General features: G+C 39.7%; 1 protein-coding gene across 1 annotated transcript in view; it reads left to right on the top strand.

The window, feature by feature from the left end:
• mapkapk2a (MAPK activated protein kinase 2a) overlaps positions 1–17,702 on the top strand; it is a 98,207-nt gene that overhangs the window by 57,386 nt on the left and 23,119 nt on the right. Inside the window, exon 2 of the mRNA XM_061922595.1 lies at positions 3,236–3,375. Coding sequence (XP_061778579.1) covers positions 3,236–3,375 — 140 coding nt within the window. The remainder of the gene's footprint in view (positions 1–3,235; positions 3,376–17,702) is intronic.

Genomic DNA, 17,702 nt, shown 5'->3' with positions numbered 1-17,702 from the left:
TTTCAGAAACCGAACACAATCGGATTAAGATGTTTCCATGGGCTGTATGAGGCCTTATTTTTAGAGGCCAACTATTTGAGAAATCGGACTAATTTAGTGCATGGACATGTACTGACAGTTCTATAGATGCATCTGAAGACTAGATGAGGGCCTTCCAGCCTGAAGAGCCCGCTGGACCTGTGTGTGTGTGTGTGTGTGTGTGTGTGTGTGTGTGTGTGTGAGAGAGAGAGACACACAATCATCGGTACTTTAACTTAACTAGTCTAGCTGTCAGTTGCAAGGCTCTCGCAGACCTAACACCAGATACCCGGTCAGTGGGGACTGTGTGGTTCCTAAGTTCAGACCTTCTTTGTGACAGTCACCAAGGGTCCCTCGAGAGGTCTGCTTTCCAATCGTAATATTCAACTTTTTCAAAAATCGAACACAATCGGATTAAGATGTTTCCATGGGCTGTATGAGGCCTTATTTTTAGAGACCAACTATTTGAGAAATCGGACTAATTTAGTGCATGGACATGTACTGACAGTTCTATAGATGCATCTGAAGACTAGATGAGGGCCTTCCAGCCTGAAGAGCCCGCTGGACCTGTGTGTGTGTGTGTGTGTGTGTGTGTGTGTGTGTGTGTGTGTATGTGTGTGTGTGAGGGAGACACACAATCATCGGTACTTTAACTTAACTAGTCTAGCTGTCAGTTGCAAGGCTCTCGCAGACCTAACACCAGATCCCCGGTCAGTGGGGACTGTGCGGTTCCTAAGTTCAGACCTTTTTTGTGACAGTCATCAAGGGTCCCTCGAGAGGTCTGCTTTCCAATCGCAATATCTAGGTGTGTTGGTCCGACTTTTTCAAAAACCGAACACAATCGGATTAAGATGTTTCCATGGGCTGTATGAGGCCTTATTTTTAGAGACCAACTATTTGAGAAATCGGACTAATTTAGTGCATGGACATGTACTGACAGTTTTATAGATGCATCTGAAGACTAGATGAGGGCCTTCCAGCCTGAAGAGCCCGCTGGACCTGTGTGTGTGTGTGTGTGTGTGTGTGTGTGTGTGTGTGTGTGTGTGTGTGTGTGTGTGTGAGAGAGACACACAATCATCGGTACTTTAACTTAACTAGTCTAGCTGTCAGTTGCAAGGCTCTCGCAGACCTAACACCAGATCCCCGGTCAGTGGGGACTGTGCGGTTCCTAAGTTCAGACCTTCTTTGTGACAGTCAGCAAGGGTCCCTCGAGAGGTCTGCTTTCCAATCGCAATATCTAGGTGTGTTAGTCCGACTTTTTCAGAAACCGAACACAATCGGATTAAGATGTTTCCATGGGCTGTATGAGGCCTTATTTTTAGAGGCCAACTATTTGAGAAATCGGACTAATTTAGTGCATGGACATGTACTGACAGTTCTATAGATGCATCTGAAGACTAGATGAGGGCCTTCCAGCCTGAAGAGCCCGCTGGACCTGTGTGTGTGTGTGTGTGTGTGTGTGTGTGTGTGTGTGTGTGTGTGTGTGTGAGAGAGAGACACACAATCATCGGTACTTTAACTTAACTAGTCTAGCTGTCAGTTGCAAGGCTCTCGCAGACCTAACACCAGATACCCGGTCAGTGGGGACTGTGTGGTTCCTAAGTTCAGACCTTCTTTGTGACAGTCACCAAGGGTCCCTCGAGAGGTCTGCTTTCCAATCGTAATATTCAACTTTTTCAAAAATCGAACACAATCGGATTAAGATGTTTCCATGGGCTGTATGAGGCCTTATTTTTAGAGACCAACTATTTGAGAAATCGGACTAATTTAGTGCATGGACATGTACTGACAGTTCTATAGATGCATCTGAAGACTAGATGAGGGCCTTCCAGCCTGAAGAGCCCGCTGGACCTGTGTGTGTGTGTGTGTGTGTGTGTGTGTATGTGTGTGTGTGAGGGAGACACACAATCATCGGTACTTTAACTTAACTAGTCTAGCTGTCAGTTGCAAGGCTCTCGCAGACCTAACACCAGATCCCCGGTCAGTGGGGACTGTGCGGTTCCTAAGTTCAGACCTTTTTTGTGACAGTCATCAAGGGTCCCTCGAGAGGTCTGCTTTCCAATCGCAATATCTAGGTGTGTTGGTCCGACTTTTTCAAAAACCGAACACAATCGGATTAAGATGTTTCCATGGGCTGTATGAGGCCTTATTTTTAGAGACCAACTATTTGAGAAATCAGACTAATTTAGTGCATGGACATGTACTGACAGTTTTATAGATGCATCTGAAGACTAGATGAGGGCCTTCCAGCCTGAAGAGCCCGCTGGACCTGTGTGTGTGTGTGTGTGTGTGTGTGTGTGTGTGTGTGTGTGTGTGTGTGTGTGTTTGTGTGTGTGTGTGTGTGTGAGAGAGACACACAATCATCGGTACTTTAACTTAACTAGTCTAGCTGTCAGTTGCAAGGCTCTCGCAGACCTAACACCAGATACCCGGTCAGTGGGGACTGTGCGGTTCCTAAGTTCAGACCTTCTTTGTGACAGTCATCAAGGGTCGCTCGAGAGGTCTGCTTTCCAATCGTAATATCCAACTTTTTCAAAAATCGAACACAATCGGATTAAGGTGTTTCCATGGCCTTTTTTTAGAGACAAACTATTTGAGAAATCTGACCAATTTAGTGTTTCCAGGATTAAGGTGTTTCCATGGGCTGTATGAGGCCTTTTTTTTAGAGACAAACTATTTGAGAAATCGGACTAATTTAGTGCATGGACATGTACTGACAGTTCTATAGATGCATCTGAAGACTAGATGAGGGCCTTCCAGCCTGAAGAGCCCGCTGGCGTTAAGCCCACTATTGTGCTTCGTCTGTGGGCAAGATTGGAATGTCAAACATGCCGTGATGGAACGATGATAATTTGCAGACTTACATGGAGTAATTATTTCTATGGTCTTGGAAGGATTTCACTTATTTTTGTTTCTTCTTTATGTATTTTGCAATTTTGTAATGTGCTCATCTTTGTGTTTTGAATCAGCTGTTAAAGGAATATGCCTATCAAAGATTGATTGACAGGCATAATGATAATTGGCATAGATAAGTGTCATATTGTGCAATGAATGTGTCATAACCAGAAGGCATCACATGACGGGCCCTGCAACATACAACTGTTACCCTTCAGCCACACGATGACAGCACTGGGCTACTTTTTACTGCGCTTGCATGTGTCAATGTGTAAGTCGTCAGGAATTTAACACACACACTCTTTTATGCTTTGCTATCTAGATGCTGCAGGATTGTTCCAAAGCACGTAGAGAAGTGGAGCTCCATTGGAGGGCTTCACCCTGTTCCAACATTGTACGAATTATTGATGTCTATGAGAACCTCTATCAAGGCCGAAAATGTCTGCTTATTGTCATGGAATGGTAAGTTCACAATAACACACACACACTGGTTGTCATTGGGAATGGGGACCAAGTTGTCGATCATGACTTGTGGGGACCACCCTTACTACAGGTTGTGGAGGCATAAAAAAAAGGTAAAAAGGCCACTGCCCAGTTAGCTCATGCACGTCTTTAAATCTCTGGATTGATGAAGTAATGTGCTGATCATACTTACTGGGGACCCTTGGGGAAAAAATAGTTAATATGGTTCTTGGGGACCAAATTTGAATAATTTTGCATAATTCACACACACACACACACACACACACACACACACACACACACACACACACACACACACACACACACACACACACACACACACACACACACACACACACACATATATATATACATATATATACAGGTGATGGTCATATTATTAGAATATCATGAAAAAGTTGATTTATTTCATTAATTCCATTTAGAAAGTCAAACTTGTAGAATGTATACATTCATTCCAAACAGACTGATACATTTCAAGTGTTTTTTGCCAAAAAGGAGATGATTATAGCTGACAACCAATGAAAACCCTAAATTCGACATCTCAGAAAATTAGAATATGGTGAAAAGGTCAGATATTGAAGACACCTGGTGCCACACTCTAATTAGCTAACTAACTCAAAACACCTGCGAAAGCCTTTAAATGGTCTCTCGTTTTGATTCTGTATGGCACACAATCATGGGGAAGACTGCTGACTTGACAACTGTCCAAAAGATGACCATTGATACTTTAAAGAAGGAGGGCAAGACACAAAAGGTCATTGCCAAAGAGGTTGGATGTTCCCAGAGCTCTGTGTCCAAGCACATTAATAGAGAGGCGAAGGGAAGACAAAGCTGTGGTAGAAAAAAGTGTTTCAAGCAAGAGGGATAACCGCACCCTGGAGAGGATTGTCAAACAAAACCGATTCAAAAATGTGGGGGAGATCCACAAAGAGTGGACTGCAGCTGGAGTCAGTGCTTCAAGAACCACCACGCACTGACGTATGCAAGATGGGCTTCAGCTGTCGCATTCCTTGTGTAAAGCCACTCTTGAATAAGAGACAACGTCAAAAGCGTCTCGCCTGGGCTCAAGACAAAAAGGACTGGACTGCTGCTGAGTAGTCCAAAGTTATGTTTTCAGATGAAAGTAAATTTTGTATCTTCTTTGGAAATCAAGGTCCCAGAGTCTGGAGGAAGACAGGAGAGGCACAGAATCCACGTTGCCTGAAGTCCAGTGTCAAATTTCCACAATCTGTAATGGTCTGGTGTGCCATGTCATCTGCTGGTGTTGGTCCACTGTGTTTCCTGAGGTCTAGGGTCAATGCAGCAGTCTACCAGGAAGTTTTAGAACACTTTATGCTGCCTGCCGCGGACCAATTTTACGGAGGGGAAGATTTCATTTTCCAACATGACTTGGCACCTGCACACAGTGCCAAATCTACCAGTACCTGGTTTAAGGACAATGGTATCCCTGTTCTTGATTGGCCTGCAAACTCACCTGACCTTAACCCCAGAGAAAACCTATGGGGTATTGTGAAGCGGAAGATGCCAGATGCCAGACCCAACAATGCTGAAGAGCTGAAGGCCACTATTAAAGCAACCTGGGCTCTCATAACACCTGAGGAGTGCAACAGACTGGTGGACTCCATGCCACGCCGTATTGCTGCAGCAATTCAGGCAAAAGAAGCTGCAACTAAGTATTGATTGCCGTACATGCTGAAACTTTCCATGTTCATACTTTTCAGTTGGCCCACATTTCTAAAAAATATTTTTTGGTACTAGTCGTAATTAATATTCTAATTTTCTGAGATACTGAATTTGGGATTTTCAGTAATTGTCAGTACTAATCATCAAAATTTAAAGAAATAAACATTTCAAATATATCACTATGTGTGTGTAATGAATTGATATAATATGTAAGTTTCACGTTCTGAATATAATTACTGAAATGAATCAACTTTTTCATGATATTCTAATAATATGAACAGCACCTGTATTGTATATGTATATATATATATATATGTGTATATAAATATGTAGTACACATATATATATATGGATAAATATATATATACATTTTTTTTTTAAAGTTCAAATTAAATATGACATGATCCTCAGAATACAGCACTACAGCTGTGCTCTTATAGGAAGTTTCACCACTTAAATGTTAAAGCAAATCCTGCATCTTCTGTGACATTACTGAAAACTGCTATTTAGCAGTAATGAAGTTGTCTGCAACTCCAACTACCACGTATAAAAGGATATAGAATGGATCTGAATATCATTTAAAACGGTTTCCCTTTCGGGGGCCAGTTTTTTTGTCCCCAGACCGTCAGAGGTCCCCTAAAGGTGACTGTGTAAACCAGAGGTGGGCATTACGTCGATCGCGATCGACTGGTCGATCTCGGAGGGTGTGTCAGTCGATCTCAAGCCAGGCATTAAAAAATAGACATAAAAATGAGCAATCATCAATCATACCAAGACTTCACTTTCGTCAGTTGTTTGACATTCTCAGCACCCGAGGATCTTGTGAGATGACGCTGGCTGCTGCGAGCTCATATTTAAGAAAAAAATCACTAACAGGGCGGACGCAGAGAAACACATTTTATTTCTAGAGACTCCGTACCTACTGTCAAAACTCTAAAGACCGACTGCACAGTTCCTGTTTTCACCATAAAAGACCTGTTTCATCCTGCCTGTGCTAACAAAATAAGAGTCTCAGAAAGCTAGCGTGCACAAGCTAGCAAGCTACGGAGTTTGATGCCAATGTATTTCTCCCCCGCCCTCAGCGAGCGCTTTCTCACTTGCTTGCCCACCCGCACACTCACTGACGTCACTCACCTGCTGCCAGACATTAAAGGGCCACACACATATGCTACTCTCATTACAAAGTGTTTAGAAACGAGTATGCAAGTTGGACAAATGAGATGCCAAATCCAACCACTTTCATGTGGTATTGGACAGAAAGGAGGACTTTTTTTTTCCTCCATTTGAAAATGCGGACGTTATCAGCACCACTGTCTAATTCCAATCAATGCAAGTCATCAGAATCAAATACACCAACTTATATTCTTGTCTTCATGAAAGAAAGGAATCTATGTGTGTTAAACATGCTTGTATTATCATTAAACACCATTAACTTGTTAACAAAAATGTCTCTTTCATAAATAAATAAATATAAATTATAAATAGGAATGAGGTAGATCTCCTCGACTTGGTCAATTGAAAAGTAGCTCACCTGCAGAAAAAGTGTGAGCGCCCCTTGTGTAAACAGAGCAATGTCCCCATTATGTCAGAACACACACACATTCTTGTATTTGTTACCTTCTTGAGACTTCTAAAAAATGCCTACCTCTTTAGGACCACCCTTTCTCGATATATAAACCTTTGTATTTATAACATGAATAATATATAATAATACTATGGAGATATAAAAAAGGTAAGATTTTAGTTATTTTTCAATTTTTGGTTTTTAATGGGTTTTTAATCTCCATTATTTACTTCAGGTTATTACCGTGTGTCTATTTACATATTTATTTTTTCATTAATTAAAATAAGTTACATTTCTTACACACATGTGTCATAACATATGTTAGCCAGAGAGGGAGCACTTCAAATTTTTACACACACTTGTTATTTCATATGTTGGCCAGCCCTTTTAAACCAGACACACAGTCAATTAGAAGAATCCCTCCTTTTTGGGACCACCCTCATTTTGATAGGATTTCACCACCCGGGGTGCAAATGAGACATTCTCTATTAGATGCAATGGTTTTCCGCATTGGGACCATGATTTATGTCCTATCTCACACTTCCTCATTTGGAAGGTACTTTTCCTTGTTGGTGTCTCAAGAATGGTGGAAATACAAGAACACACACACACATATTCTTGTATTTTATACCTTCTTGAGACCTCTGAAAAATGCCTACCTCTTTAGGACCACCCTTTCTAGATAAGTAAAGATTTGTTTTTACAACATTAATAAACTATACATTGTTATCAAATTACTTTGTTGTTTTTTTTGGTAATAGGTTTTTAATTTTCATTATTTACTTCAAGTTATTACATTATGTCTCTTTTACATATTTATCTATCTATTTATTTATGAATTAAATACAATGCAATTTCATACACACACTTATTACCTATGTTGGCCAGAGGGGTAGCTCTTAATATTGTTACACACACTTGTTATTTCATTTGTTGCCCTGAGGGGGAGCACTTTTAAACCGGACACACAGTCAATTTGAAAAATCCCTCCTTTTTGGGACCACCCTCATTTTGATACATTTCACCACCAGGGTTGCAAATGAGACATTAAACAATATCCCCACAAAGACGGACGAAAACAACTAAAATATTCTTGATTGCTAAAACAACGTACATGCGGGATATATCGCTCAAAGGAAGACATGAAACTGCTACAGGAAAATATCAGAAAAAGAGAGAAAAAGCCAACAAAATAGGAGCGCAAGACAAGAACTAAAACACTACGCACAGGAAAACGGCTAAAAAACTCCAAATAAGTCAGGGTGTGATGTGACAGCACACCTACTTTGAGACAAGAGCTATAGCAGGGTATCCGCGGATCCTTAAAAAGTCTTAAATTCATGTGTCTACAATTAAGGCCTTAAAAAGTATTAAATTTATTAGAGCCAACGCCATTTCTTGCCGGGACATATGGTACAATACAATCGGCAAGATGGGAGAAAAAAATAGAAGATTAAAATAACATAAAAAAATCAGTCTTAGCCTGGGCCCTGAAGAGGGGGTGCAGACTGAGGCCAAGGGAAAAAAACAACAACTCATAGCCATAGAACACATCCCTCTTACATGTGTGTAAGAGGGAAACATCAAACATCAAAGAACACAAAGGACAGACATTAAAGACATTAAAGCAGCAGATACAACCAGACACTCCTCATGCAGCTATGAATAAAAAGTAAAAGAAACATATCCACTGTGGTGGCCTCTGCGGTGTTCCACGCCATCGTCCGCTGGGGTGGAGGGAGCATGGCCAGAGACAGGAGCAGACCCAACAAAGCAACCAAGACAGCCGACTCCACTCTCGGACAGTGTCTAGTCCGCATGGATGAGCGAGGATACGTCCAAGGTGACTGAGGTGTCCGACACCTGCTCACCCAGCCAAGACACCGCGAAGACTCTCCGTCCCAGCGCTCATTGCTAGCTGCGGGCATTACACCATATGCGTTTCCCATTCTCTCTTGTCTCTCATTCTCACATAGACTTAAAACAAGCGCACCTTCTTATACACATCACGTGCGCAACGCCACTGTGATGCTAGCTGTGATGCTAACGGTGAGGTGCGGGTGATAATACGAGAGAAAGAAGGTGCAAATCTGGTAACAAATGGAGGAATAATTAATTACCAAGGAAAACAGCACGGGACCCATCGTCCGAGGGTGGTTTGGCTTCAAGCGGGAATAGGTTCAACATTTATGCGGCAAAAGCGTCGCTACAAAAAGTAACAGCACTGCTACTGTAGCATCATTTGAAAAGTCACCCGCTAGAGAATGAAGAGTGCTTGAAACTCCGCATGTCAACATCTCCGGCCGGTGCCACACCAACAAAATGCCACAGCAACTATTTCCAGATCAACACCGTATGAAAAAAAAAAAGTCGACAACAGAAGGAGATACCGTCCGCAGGAACCTACCACATAGCGAAGGACATACACTATTTGATTTTCTGCTTTTTATTTGACAGTTATTGATATATCTTGTGTACCATCATGCACAAAAATGCACTTTATTTGTTTTAAACTATTGTAGTGGTGTTCTGTACAAAAAGTGCACTTTCATTTAGTGTTGTTTTGATATGTCACCTTAGTGACATCATGCACAAAAGTGCACTCATAGCTCGTTTTAAAATGTCTCTGACAATCTTGCACTTTCTGTTTTGGGAAATGACATGAATGTTTGTGCCACTGCTTAATAACTGTTTAATAAATACAGTTTTGTTTAATTGACTTAGTTGTGATTTCTTTCTCTGCATGAAAGTTTAAAATGAACATACATTAATGCAGAAGAACATGAAGAAGAATGTTTTAATGTAGACACATAGAATCATCATACTGCTGTGATTATGTGCATCAATTTTAAACTAGACAAACAAGTCAATGGCGTTTTAAAATCGTGTTTTTATCACCTTCGTCTTTTAGTAAAGGTTAAACCGTTTTTATCTTTTAACCTTTTTGAACAAGTCGTGCATGCTTTTATTTCAAGTCGCCTGGACTACTGCAATGCATTTTATGCTGGCATTAGCCAAAAAGCTCTCTCCCGGTTGCAGTTAGTCCAGAACGCGGCAGCACGACTTTTAACAGGGGCCAGGAAACGCCAGCATATAACCCCAATCCTTGAGAGTTTGCACTGGCTCCCTGTTAATTTTAGAATTGATTTTAAAACATTGCTGTTTGTTTTTAAATCTTTACATGGACTGGCACCTCAATATATCTCGGACCTCATCCAAATTTACATCCCTGCGCGCGCTCTGAGGTCCGAAAGCCAGCTCCAGCTCGTGGTGCCCAAGACCAAACTTAAGACCAGGGGAGACAGGGCCTTCTCTGTGGTCGGCCCTAAGCTCTGGAACACTCTGCCGCTCCATGTTCAAACTGCTTCCACAGTGGAGTGTTTTAAGTCTCGTCTTAAGACCCACTTTTATTCTTTGGCTTTTAACACTACGTGAGTTGTGTGGTCCTCTGTTGTCCTCTGTGTTTTTTATACACTTTTATTTTTATTTTACTGTTTTAATAGATTTTACCCTTTAAAATAGTTTTAAATCATATTTGTTTTTATATTGTTTTTATTGGTTTTATTTTTATTCATTTTTTGTTTTATTCAGTCATTGGTGGAGCATAATATTGTTTTTAACATGGCTGTGCAGCACTTTGGAAACGTTATTGTTGTTTAAATGTGCTATATAAATAAAGTGAATTGGATTGGATTGGATCAAGTGTTCATTCAAGGCTAAGGCAAAATATGGAGATATATATATGGTGTATCGTGACATGGCCTTAAAATATCGAGATATTAATAAAAGGCCATATAGCCCAGCCCTAATTGGAGTATGTTGTTTCTTAATGGGGAAAGGCGTCGATGTTTCTTGTTTTCATTTTATCATTTCAGCTCGCAGGGTGGTGCCAGTCAGTCCGTGAGATTTTAAAAGTGCAGTTATTAAAATCACGTTTTTTTTCAATAATTTCACATTAAAACGGTAATACTAACTGTGAGAAGTTTTACCCACGGTTATAATTATTACACTTCATAGCTACTTCCCCATTAATTTGCAAAAAAAAAAAAAACCCATACATTTTAGGTGTGAGTTATGTCTTCACTACAAAGTGATACCTCATGCAAAGCTGACTCAAGCACTTTTTTTCCCCCTTCGTTTATAGCATACTCGACGAGAAAGTGATACATTTCTTTGAAACGAGGCACGTTTTGTTTGCTTTTTGCTTTCCGTATTGCAACATGTTAAAACCAACAAACTCTCATTTGAGTCGTCATGCGTGCTCTTGTATGTGCGACGAGCTTTCATGTAAAGGCCATGACTCAAGAAATGTCGTTTAATCAAAAAAAGAACCGTCAGTCACAATTTGGAATGTAGTTTTTTTCAATGTCTTATGAAGCTGCGGTTTAAAACTGCCTAAAGTGAAAGTTGAAGTCGTTGCTCTTGATTTGACTCATGTTTTTAATTCACATGACAGTAATTAAGCAACTGGTCATTTAAGGCTAAAACAACATATTGGGATCAAATAAAAGCCTTTTATTATAGTATTTTCTGGACGATAGGGCGCCCCGCAATGTAAGGTGCATTGCCGAAGAGCAGGTCTTTTTTTATAATCGCATTAAAAGGGTCATATTAGGATTTTTTTTTAATTAATTGGAAACACTTCCTTGTGGTCTACATAACATGTAATGGTGGTTCTTTTATCAAAATGTTTTACAGACCATCTTCAAGTCGCTTCAGTGTGCGCCGTTTTTTGGGCGGTCTTATTTACCTGGCTCCCCTTTCGGCAGCGTCTTCTCCCCGTCATTTTTGTTGTAGCGGTGTAGCGTGCAAGGACGGGAGTGGAAGAAGTGTCAAAAGATGGCGCTAACTGTTTTAATGTCATTCAGACTTTAGTTCAATCAATAACAGAGTAAACAACCACACCGGAAATGTGTCCCGTGAAGAAACGTCCAACTGGAACTCAAATAACTAGGGATGCACCGATTAATCGGTAACCGAATATATTCGGCCGAATATGTCAAAAAAAGCCACATTCGGCCTTCGGTGGAATGAGTTAAGAACAAGGCCGAATAGTTGCGTGTGATGCAATTTTTTGACGCGGTGACGTTGGGATATGTTGTGTACTTGTATAAGTGTATGAGGTTACAAGCACACACTTATTGAGATTTAGTGGGTCCTCTATTTACATTATTAGCCTGTTGTGTAGGCTACCTGTATAAGTGTAAGAGGTTACAAACACACACTTAATTGAGATTTACATTATTAGCCTGTTGTGTAGGCTACCTGTATAAGTGTAAGAGGTTACAAGCACACACTTAATTGTGATTTACATTATTAGCCTGTTGTGTAGGCTACCTGTGTAAGTTTAAGAGGTTACAAGCACACACTTAATTGAGATTTACTTGAGCCTTCTGTTTACATTATTAGCATATCTACTGTGGCTAAGCAGACTTTTGCCAAAAGGACAATAATTCATTTGTTGTTAGTTTATCTACTTTAATGCACTTTATTTATTTTTTTTGGAATGCATGTTTTGGTTTGAAGGCCTAATATAAATGAAAAACTTTGTGCTTTTTTTGAAAAGCAAAGGCTACTGGAATATCAAAAAAATGTCAATATTCAATAAAAAAAATTACTTTATTTGAAAAACATGTCTAAATATTTATTCTAGGCTATTTATGCAATATAAAAAATGTTTTGAAAAACTGCATTCATTATTCGGTATTCGGTGTTCGGCTTTGGCTTTCGGCCACAAATTTTCATTTCGGTGCATCCCTACAAATAACTGAAGTTCCTAGGATTTAAAAATGTAAACTCACTACACCGGTAGTTTTTAGTGCTTCCGTAGCGAGATATAAGTTTAGAACTTTACGCTATGTTATATTAGAAAAGGCAACAGCAGAGGATGAATTTTCCATAACAAGATTGTAGAAAAAGAAGAAGCTTATCAACGACTGCATCAGCACGGACTACAGTGGCGGACCTGCGCAAATTTTCAGGACTTATGCGGATCTTAAATACACATGAACAGGTACCAAGAAGGTCTGTTAATGTAGGGCTGGGCGATATGGCCTTTTATTAATATCGATATTTTTAGGCCATGTCACGATATATATCTCGATATGTTTCCTTACCCTTTAATGAACACTTGATGCATATAATCACAGCAGTAGGATGATTCTATGTCTCTACATTAAAACATTCTTCTTCATACTGCATTAATATATGCTACTTTTTTTTACTTTCATACAGAAAGGGAAATTACAATTAAGTCAATTTAGCAAAACTGTATTTATTAAACAGTTATTAAGCAGTGGCACAAACATTCATGTCATTTTCAAAACAGAAAGTGCAAGATTGTCAGAGACATTTTAAAACAAGCTATGAGTGCACTTTTGTGCATGATGTCACTAAGGTGACGTATCAAAACAACACTAAATTAAAGTGCACTTTTTGTACAGAACGCCACTATAATAGTTTAAAACAAATAAAGTGCACAATGTCACGCAAGATATTTCAATAACTGTCAAATAAAAATGAGCTGCATAATAGGAAATCAAATAGTGTATGTCCTTCGCTATTTGGTAGGTACCTGCGGACGTTATCTCCTTCTGTTGTTGACTACTTTTTTCATCCGGTGTTGATGTGGAAATGGTTGCCTCGGTATTTTGTTGGTGTGGCACCGAACGGAGATGTTGACATGTGGAGTTTCAAGCACTCCTTATTCTCCAGCGGATGACTTTTCGAATGATGCTACTTTAGCAGTGGTGCTACTTTTTGTAGCAATGCTTTTGCGGCATGATCTTCCACATCTTCCCGCTTGAAGCCAAACCACCGCCAGACAATGCACCCTGTGCTGTTTTTCTTGGGAATTAATTCCTCCTCAATTTGTTACCAGATTTGCACCTTCTCTCTCTCGTATTACCAACCTTGTTTTAAGTCTCTGTGAAAAGGAGAGACAAGAAAGAGTGAGAAAGGCATGTCGTGTAATGCCCGCAGCTAAAAGCAACTGCGTGAGAACGTATACTCGGATATCATGATAGTCATTTTCTGTATCGCACAGAAACTAACCCGCGATATATTGAGTATATCGATATATCGCCCAGTCCTATGTTGATATGTTTCATTTTGCGGTCCTTATACACACACCATATTAATACTTGTATCTCTGACTACGGTAGCCGTAATGCTTGGGATGTTCTCCTGCTGGCCCCACTATGGACTGGACTCTCACTATTATGTTAGATCCACTATGGACTGGACTCTCACTATTATGTTAGATCCACTATGGACTGGACTCTCACTATTATGTTAGATCCACTATGGACTGGACTCTCACTATTATGTTAGATCCACTATGGACTGGACTCTCACTATTATGTTAGATCCACTATGGACTGGACTCTCACTATTATGTTAGATCCACTATGGACTGAACTCTCACTATTATGTTAGATCCACTATGGACTGGACTCTCACTATTATGTTAGATCCACTATGGACTGAACTCTCACTATTATGTTAGATCCACTATGGACTGGACTCTCACTATTATGTTAGATCCACTATGGACTGAACTCTCACTATTATGTTAGATCCACTATGGACTGGACTCTCACTATTATGTTAGATCCACTATGGACTGGACTCTCACTATTATGTTAGATCCACTATGGACTGAACTCTCACTATTATGTTGGATCCACTATGGACTGAACTCTCACTATTATGTTAGATCCACTATGGACTGGACTCTCACTATTATGTTGGATCCACTATGGACTGGACTCTCAGTATTATGTTAGATCCACTATGGACTGGACTCTCACTATTATGTTAGATCCACTATGGATTGGACTCTCACTATTATGTTGGATCCACTATGGACTGGACTCTCACTATTATGTTAGATCCACTATGGACTGAACTCTCACTATTATGTTAGATCCACTATGGACTGGACTCTCACTATTATGTTAGATCCACTATGGACTGAACTCTCACTATTATGTTTGATCCACTATGGACTGGACTTTCACAATATTATGTTAGACCTACCCGACGTCCATTGCTTTTGGTCCCCCCTAGAGGTGGGGGCGGGGGTTACCCACATATGCGTATAGTAATTCACATCGACGTCCCACTGGGGTGAGTTTTTCCTATCTCTTATGTGGGCTCTGTACCGCGGATGTCATTGTGGCTTGTGCAGCCCTTTGAGACAGTGGTGATTTAGGGCTATATAAATAAACATTGATTGGTTGACATTAAATGGGCCGACAATGCATCAAGCGGCGCGGCTTCAAAGTAGTCCTAAAACAGGGGTCACCAACGCAGTTCCCGCGGGCACCAGGTAGCCCGTAAGGACCAGATGAGTAGCCCGCTGGCCTGTTCTAAAAATAGCAGCACTTACCAGTGAGCTGCCTCTATTTTTTGAATTGTATTTATTTACTAGAAAGCTGGTCTCGCTTTGCTCGACGTTTTAAATTCTAAGAGGGACAAAAGTCAAATAGAATTTGAAAATCCAAGAAAATATTTTAAAGACTTGGTCTTCACTTGTTTAAATAAATTCATTTATTTTTTTACTTTGCTTCTTATAACTTTCAGAAAGACAATTTTAGTGAAAAAATACAAGGATTTTTAAACACCTTTTTACCTTTTGAATTCCTTCCTCTTCTTTCCTGAAAATTTCTAATCAATGTCTTTTTTTTTTATTGTAAAGAATAATAAATACATTTTAATTAAATTCTTCGTTTTGGCTTCTGTTTTTTCAATGAAGAATATTTGTGAAATATTTCTTCAAACTTATTATGATTAAAATCCCCAAAAATAATTCTGGCAAATCTAGAAAATCTTTAGTATCAAATTTAAATCTTATTTCAAAGTCTTTTGAATTTCTTTTAAAATTTTTGTTCTGGAAAATCTAGAAGAGATAATGATTTGCCTTTGTTAGAAATATAGCTTGGTCAAATTTGTTATATATTCTAACAAAGTGCAGATTGGATTTTAACCTATTTAAAACATGTCATCAAAACTCTGAAATTAATCTTAATCAGGAAAAATTACTAATGATGTTCCTTAAATTCTTTTTTGTATTTTTTCAAAAAGATTCGGAATTAGCTAGTTTTTCTCTTCTTTTTTTCGGTTGAATTTTGGAGATAAACTATGTTTCAAAATGAACATTTTCATTTAATTTTCTCTTTTAAACCGTTCAATTAAGTTTTTTTTTCATCATTTATTCTCTACAAAAAAACCTTCCGTAAAAGGAAAAAAAAATGTACGACGTAATGACAGACAGAAATACCCATTTTAAAAAATATATATATATAGATTTATTTATTATAGGTAAATTGAGCAAATTGGCTATTTCTGGCAATTTATTTAAGTGTGTATCAAACTGGTAGCCCTTTGCATTAATCAGTACCCAAGAAGTAGCTCTTGGTTTCAAAAAGGTTGGTGACCCCTGTCCTAAAACATTTTGACAGATTTTTGAGTGCCGTGTGTCATGTTCTATATTTTCAATGAGACATTTATAGTTTTGGTGTTTACCGGTGTCATATTGCAGACCACACGTATCTCTTCGTGTGACTGCCTTCTACCGGTCACACTCATCATTACTCCTTTTACCAAATAAAACCGCTTCCAGGTCGGTAAGCCCAACCAGAATTATTCCGTACTTTAGGCACCGGGTTATAAGGGACACTGTCGAGTTTTGAGAAAATTAAAGGATTTTAAGTGCGCCTTATAGTCAGAAAAAAGATATGTTTATTGTAAAAAAAAAAAGAAATGTAACTGCATTTTTATAGGGCATTTGCTTGGTAGTGTCTGTTATTGTTGTTATTAAGTTAGAGTACCAATTATTGTCACACACACACACCAGGTGTGGTCAATTTTTTCCTCTGCATTTGACCCATCCCCTTGTTCACCCCCTGGGAGGTGAGGGGAGCAGTGAGCAGCAGCAGTGGTCGCGCTCGGGAATTCATTTTTGGTGATTTAACCCCCCCAATTCCAACCCTTGATGCTGAGTGCCAAGCAGGGAGGTAATGGGTCCCGTTTTTATCGTCTTTGGTGTGACTCAGCTGGGGTTTGAACTCACGGGCGGACACTACTACCACAAGGCCACCGAGCAGGTATTGTACATTATTGTACGTTATGTTCCCTTCAGAGGATGAGTTGGCATGCTTCACATTAGATAAGAATTTACAGTGAGCTTGTGGGGCAGTACATCAAGGTTTCCCGCTCTGATGGCGCTAGATAAGTGTGCTTCGTGGCGCCGCTGATGAGAATTCAAGAATCGCCGCATGCAATTTTAAGAACACAGATACCGAAAGGAAAGGGACTCGTGACTAAAGACGCATCACAAGTGCAGAACAAAAAGCCAGCCCGAGGTGAGAGGGATGGCCCCCTTCATGAATTGTTCTCACATGTCAGTCACCGTGACAACAAAGTATGCTCCGCTGAACTTGCATTTCTTAGGAAGCAGATAACGAAAGCCAGATTTCAAGACATTTTGCCAGCAGGTCCCTCCACCCCCAATCAGAGTGCATGATTAATAATGTGTGTGTGGTTGTCGTCGGTCTCACACAAACCCTCAAACGTGACACGGATGATTGCATCTGAAACTTACAATCATAAAGAACACAAAGCTTAACCGAAACGTATGAAGCCTACTCCTTAGCATAGTACCGTACACCATTTAAAAAGGGTCTTATTGCAAAATCACCCATTTCTGTGTATTGGGGATCCCCGTAAGCCTTTATAAAACAATGCTGTCTTCTTCCAAATGTGCTCCTAACAAACCGTTATGGAGTTTGAGACTTCAGTGACGTGTTAAAGCTAGGGCTGGCCTTTTTTTTAATATCTTGATATTTTTAGGCGATACCGCGATATATATCTTTTGATATTTTGCCTTAGCCTTGAATGAACACTGGATGCATATAATCACAGCAGTAGGATGATTCTATGTGTCTACATTAAACATTCTTCTTAATATTGCAATAATATATACTCATTTTAAACTTTCATGGAGAAAAGGAAATCACAACTAAGTCAATTGACCAAAAGTCAATCAATCAAT

The sequence above is a fragment of the Nerophis ophidion genome, linkage group LG16 (assembly GCF_033978795.1).
Source record: "Nerophis ophidion isolate RoL-2023_Sa linkage group LG16, RoL_Noph_v1.0, whole genome shotgun sequence".
NCBI classification, from domain to species: domain Eukaryota; kingdom Metazoa; phylum Chordata; class Actinopteri; order Syngnathiformes; family Syngnathidae; genus Nerophis; species Nerophis ophidion.
This window is presented reverse-complemented; position numbering and strand designations above follow the sequence as displayed.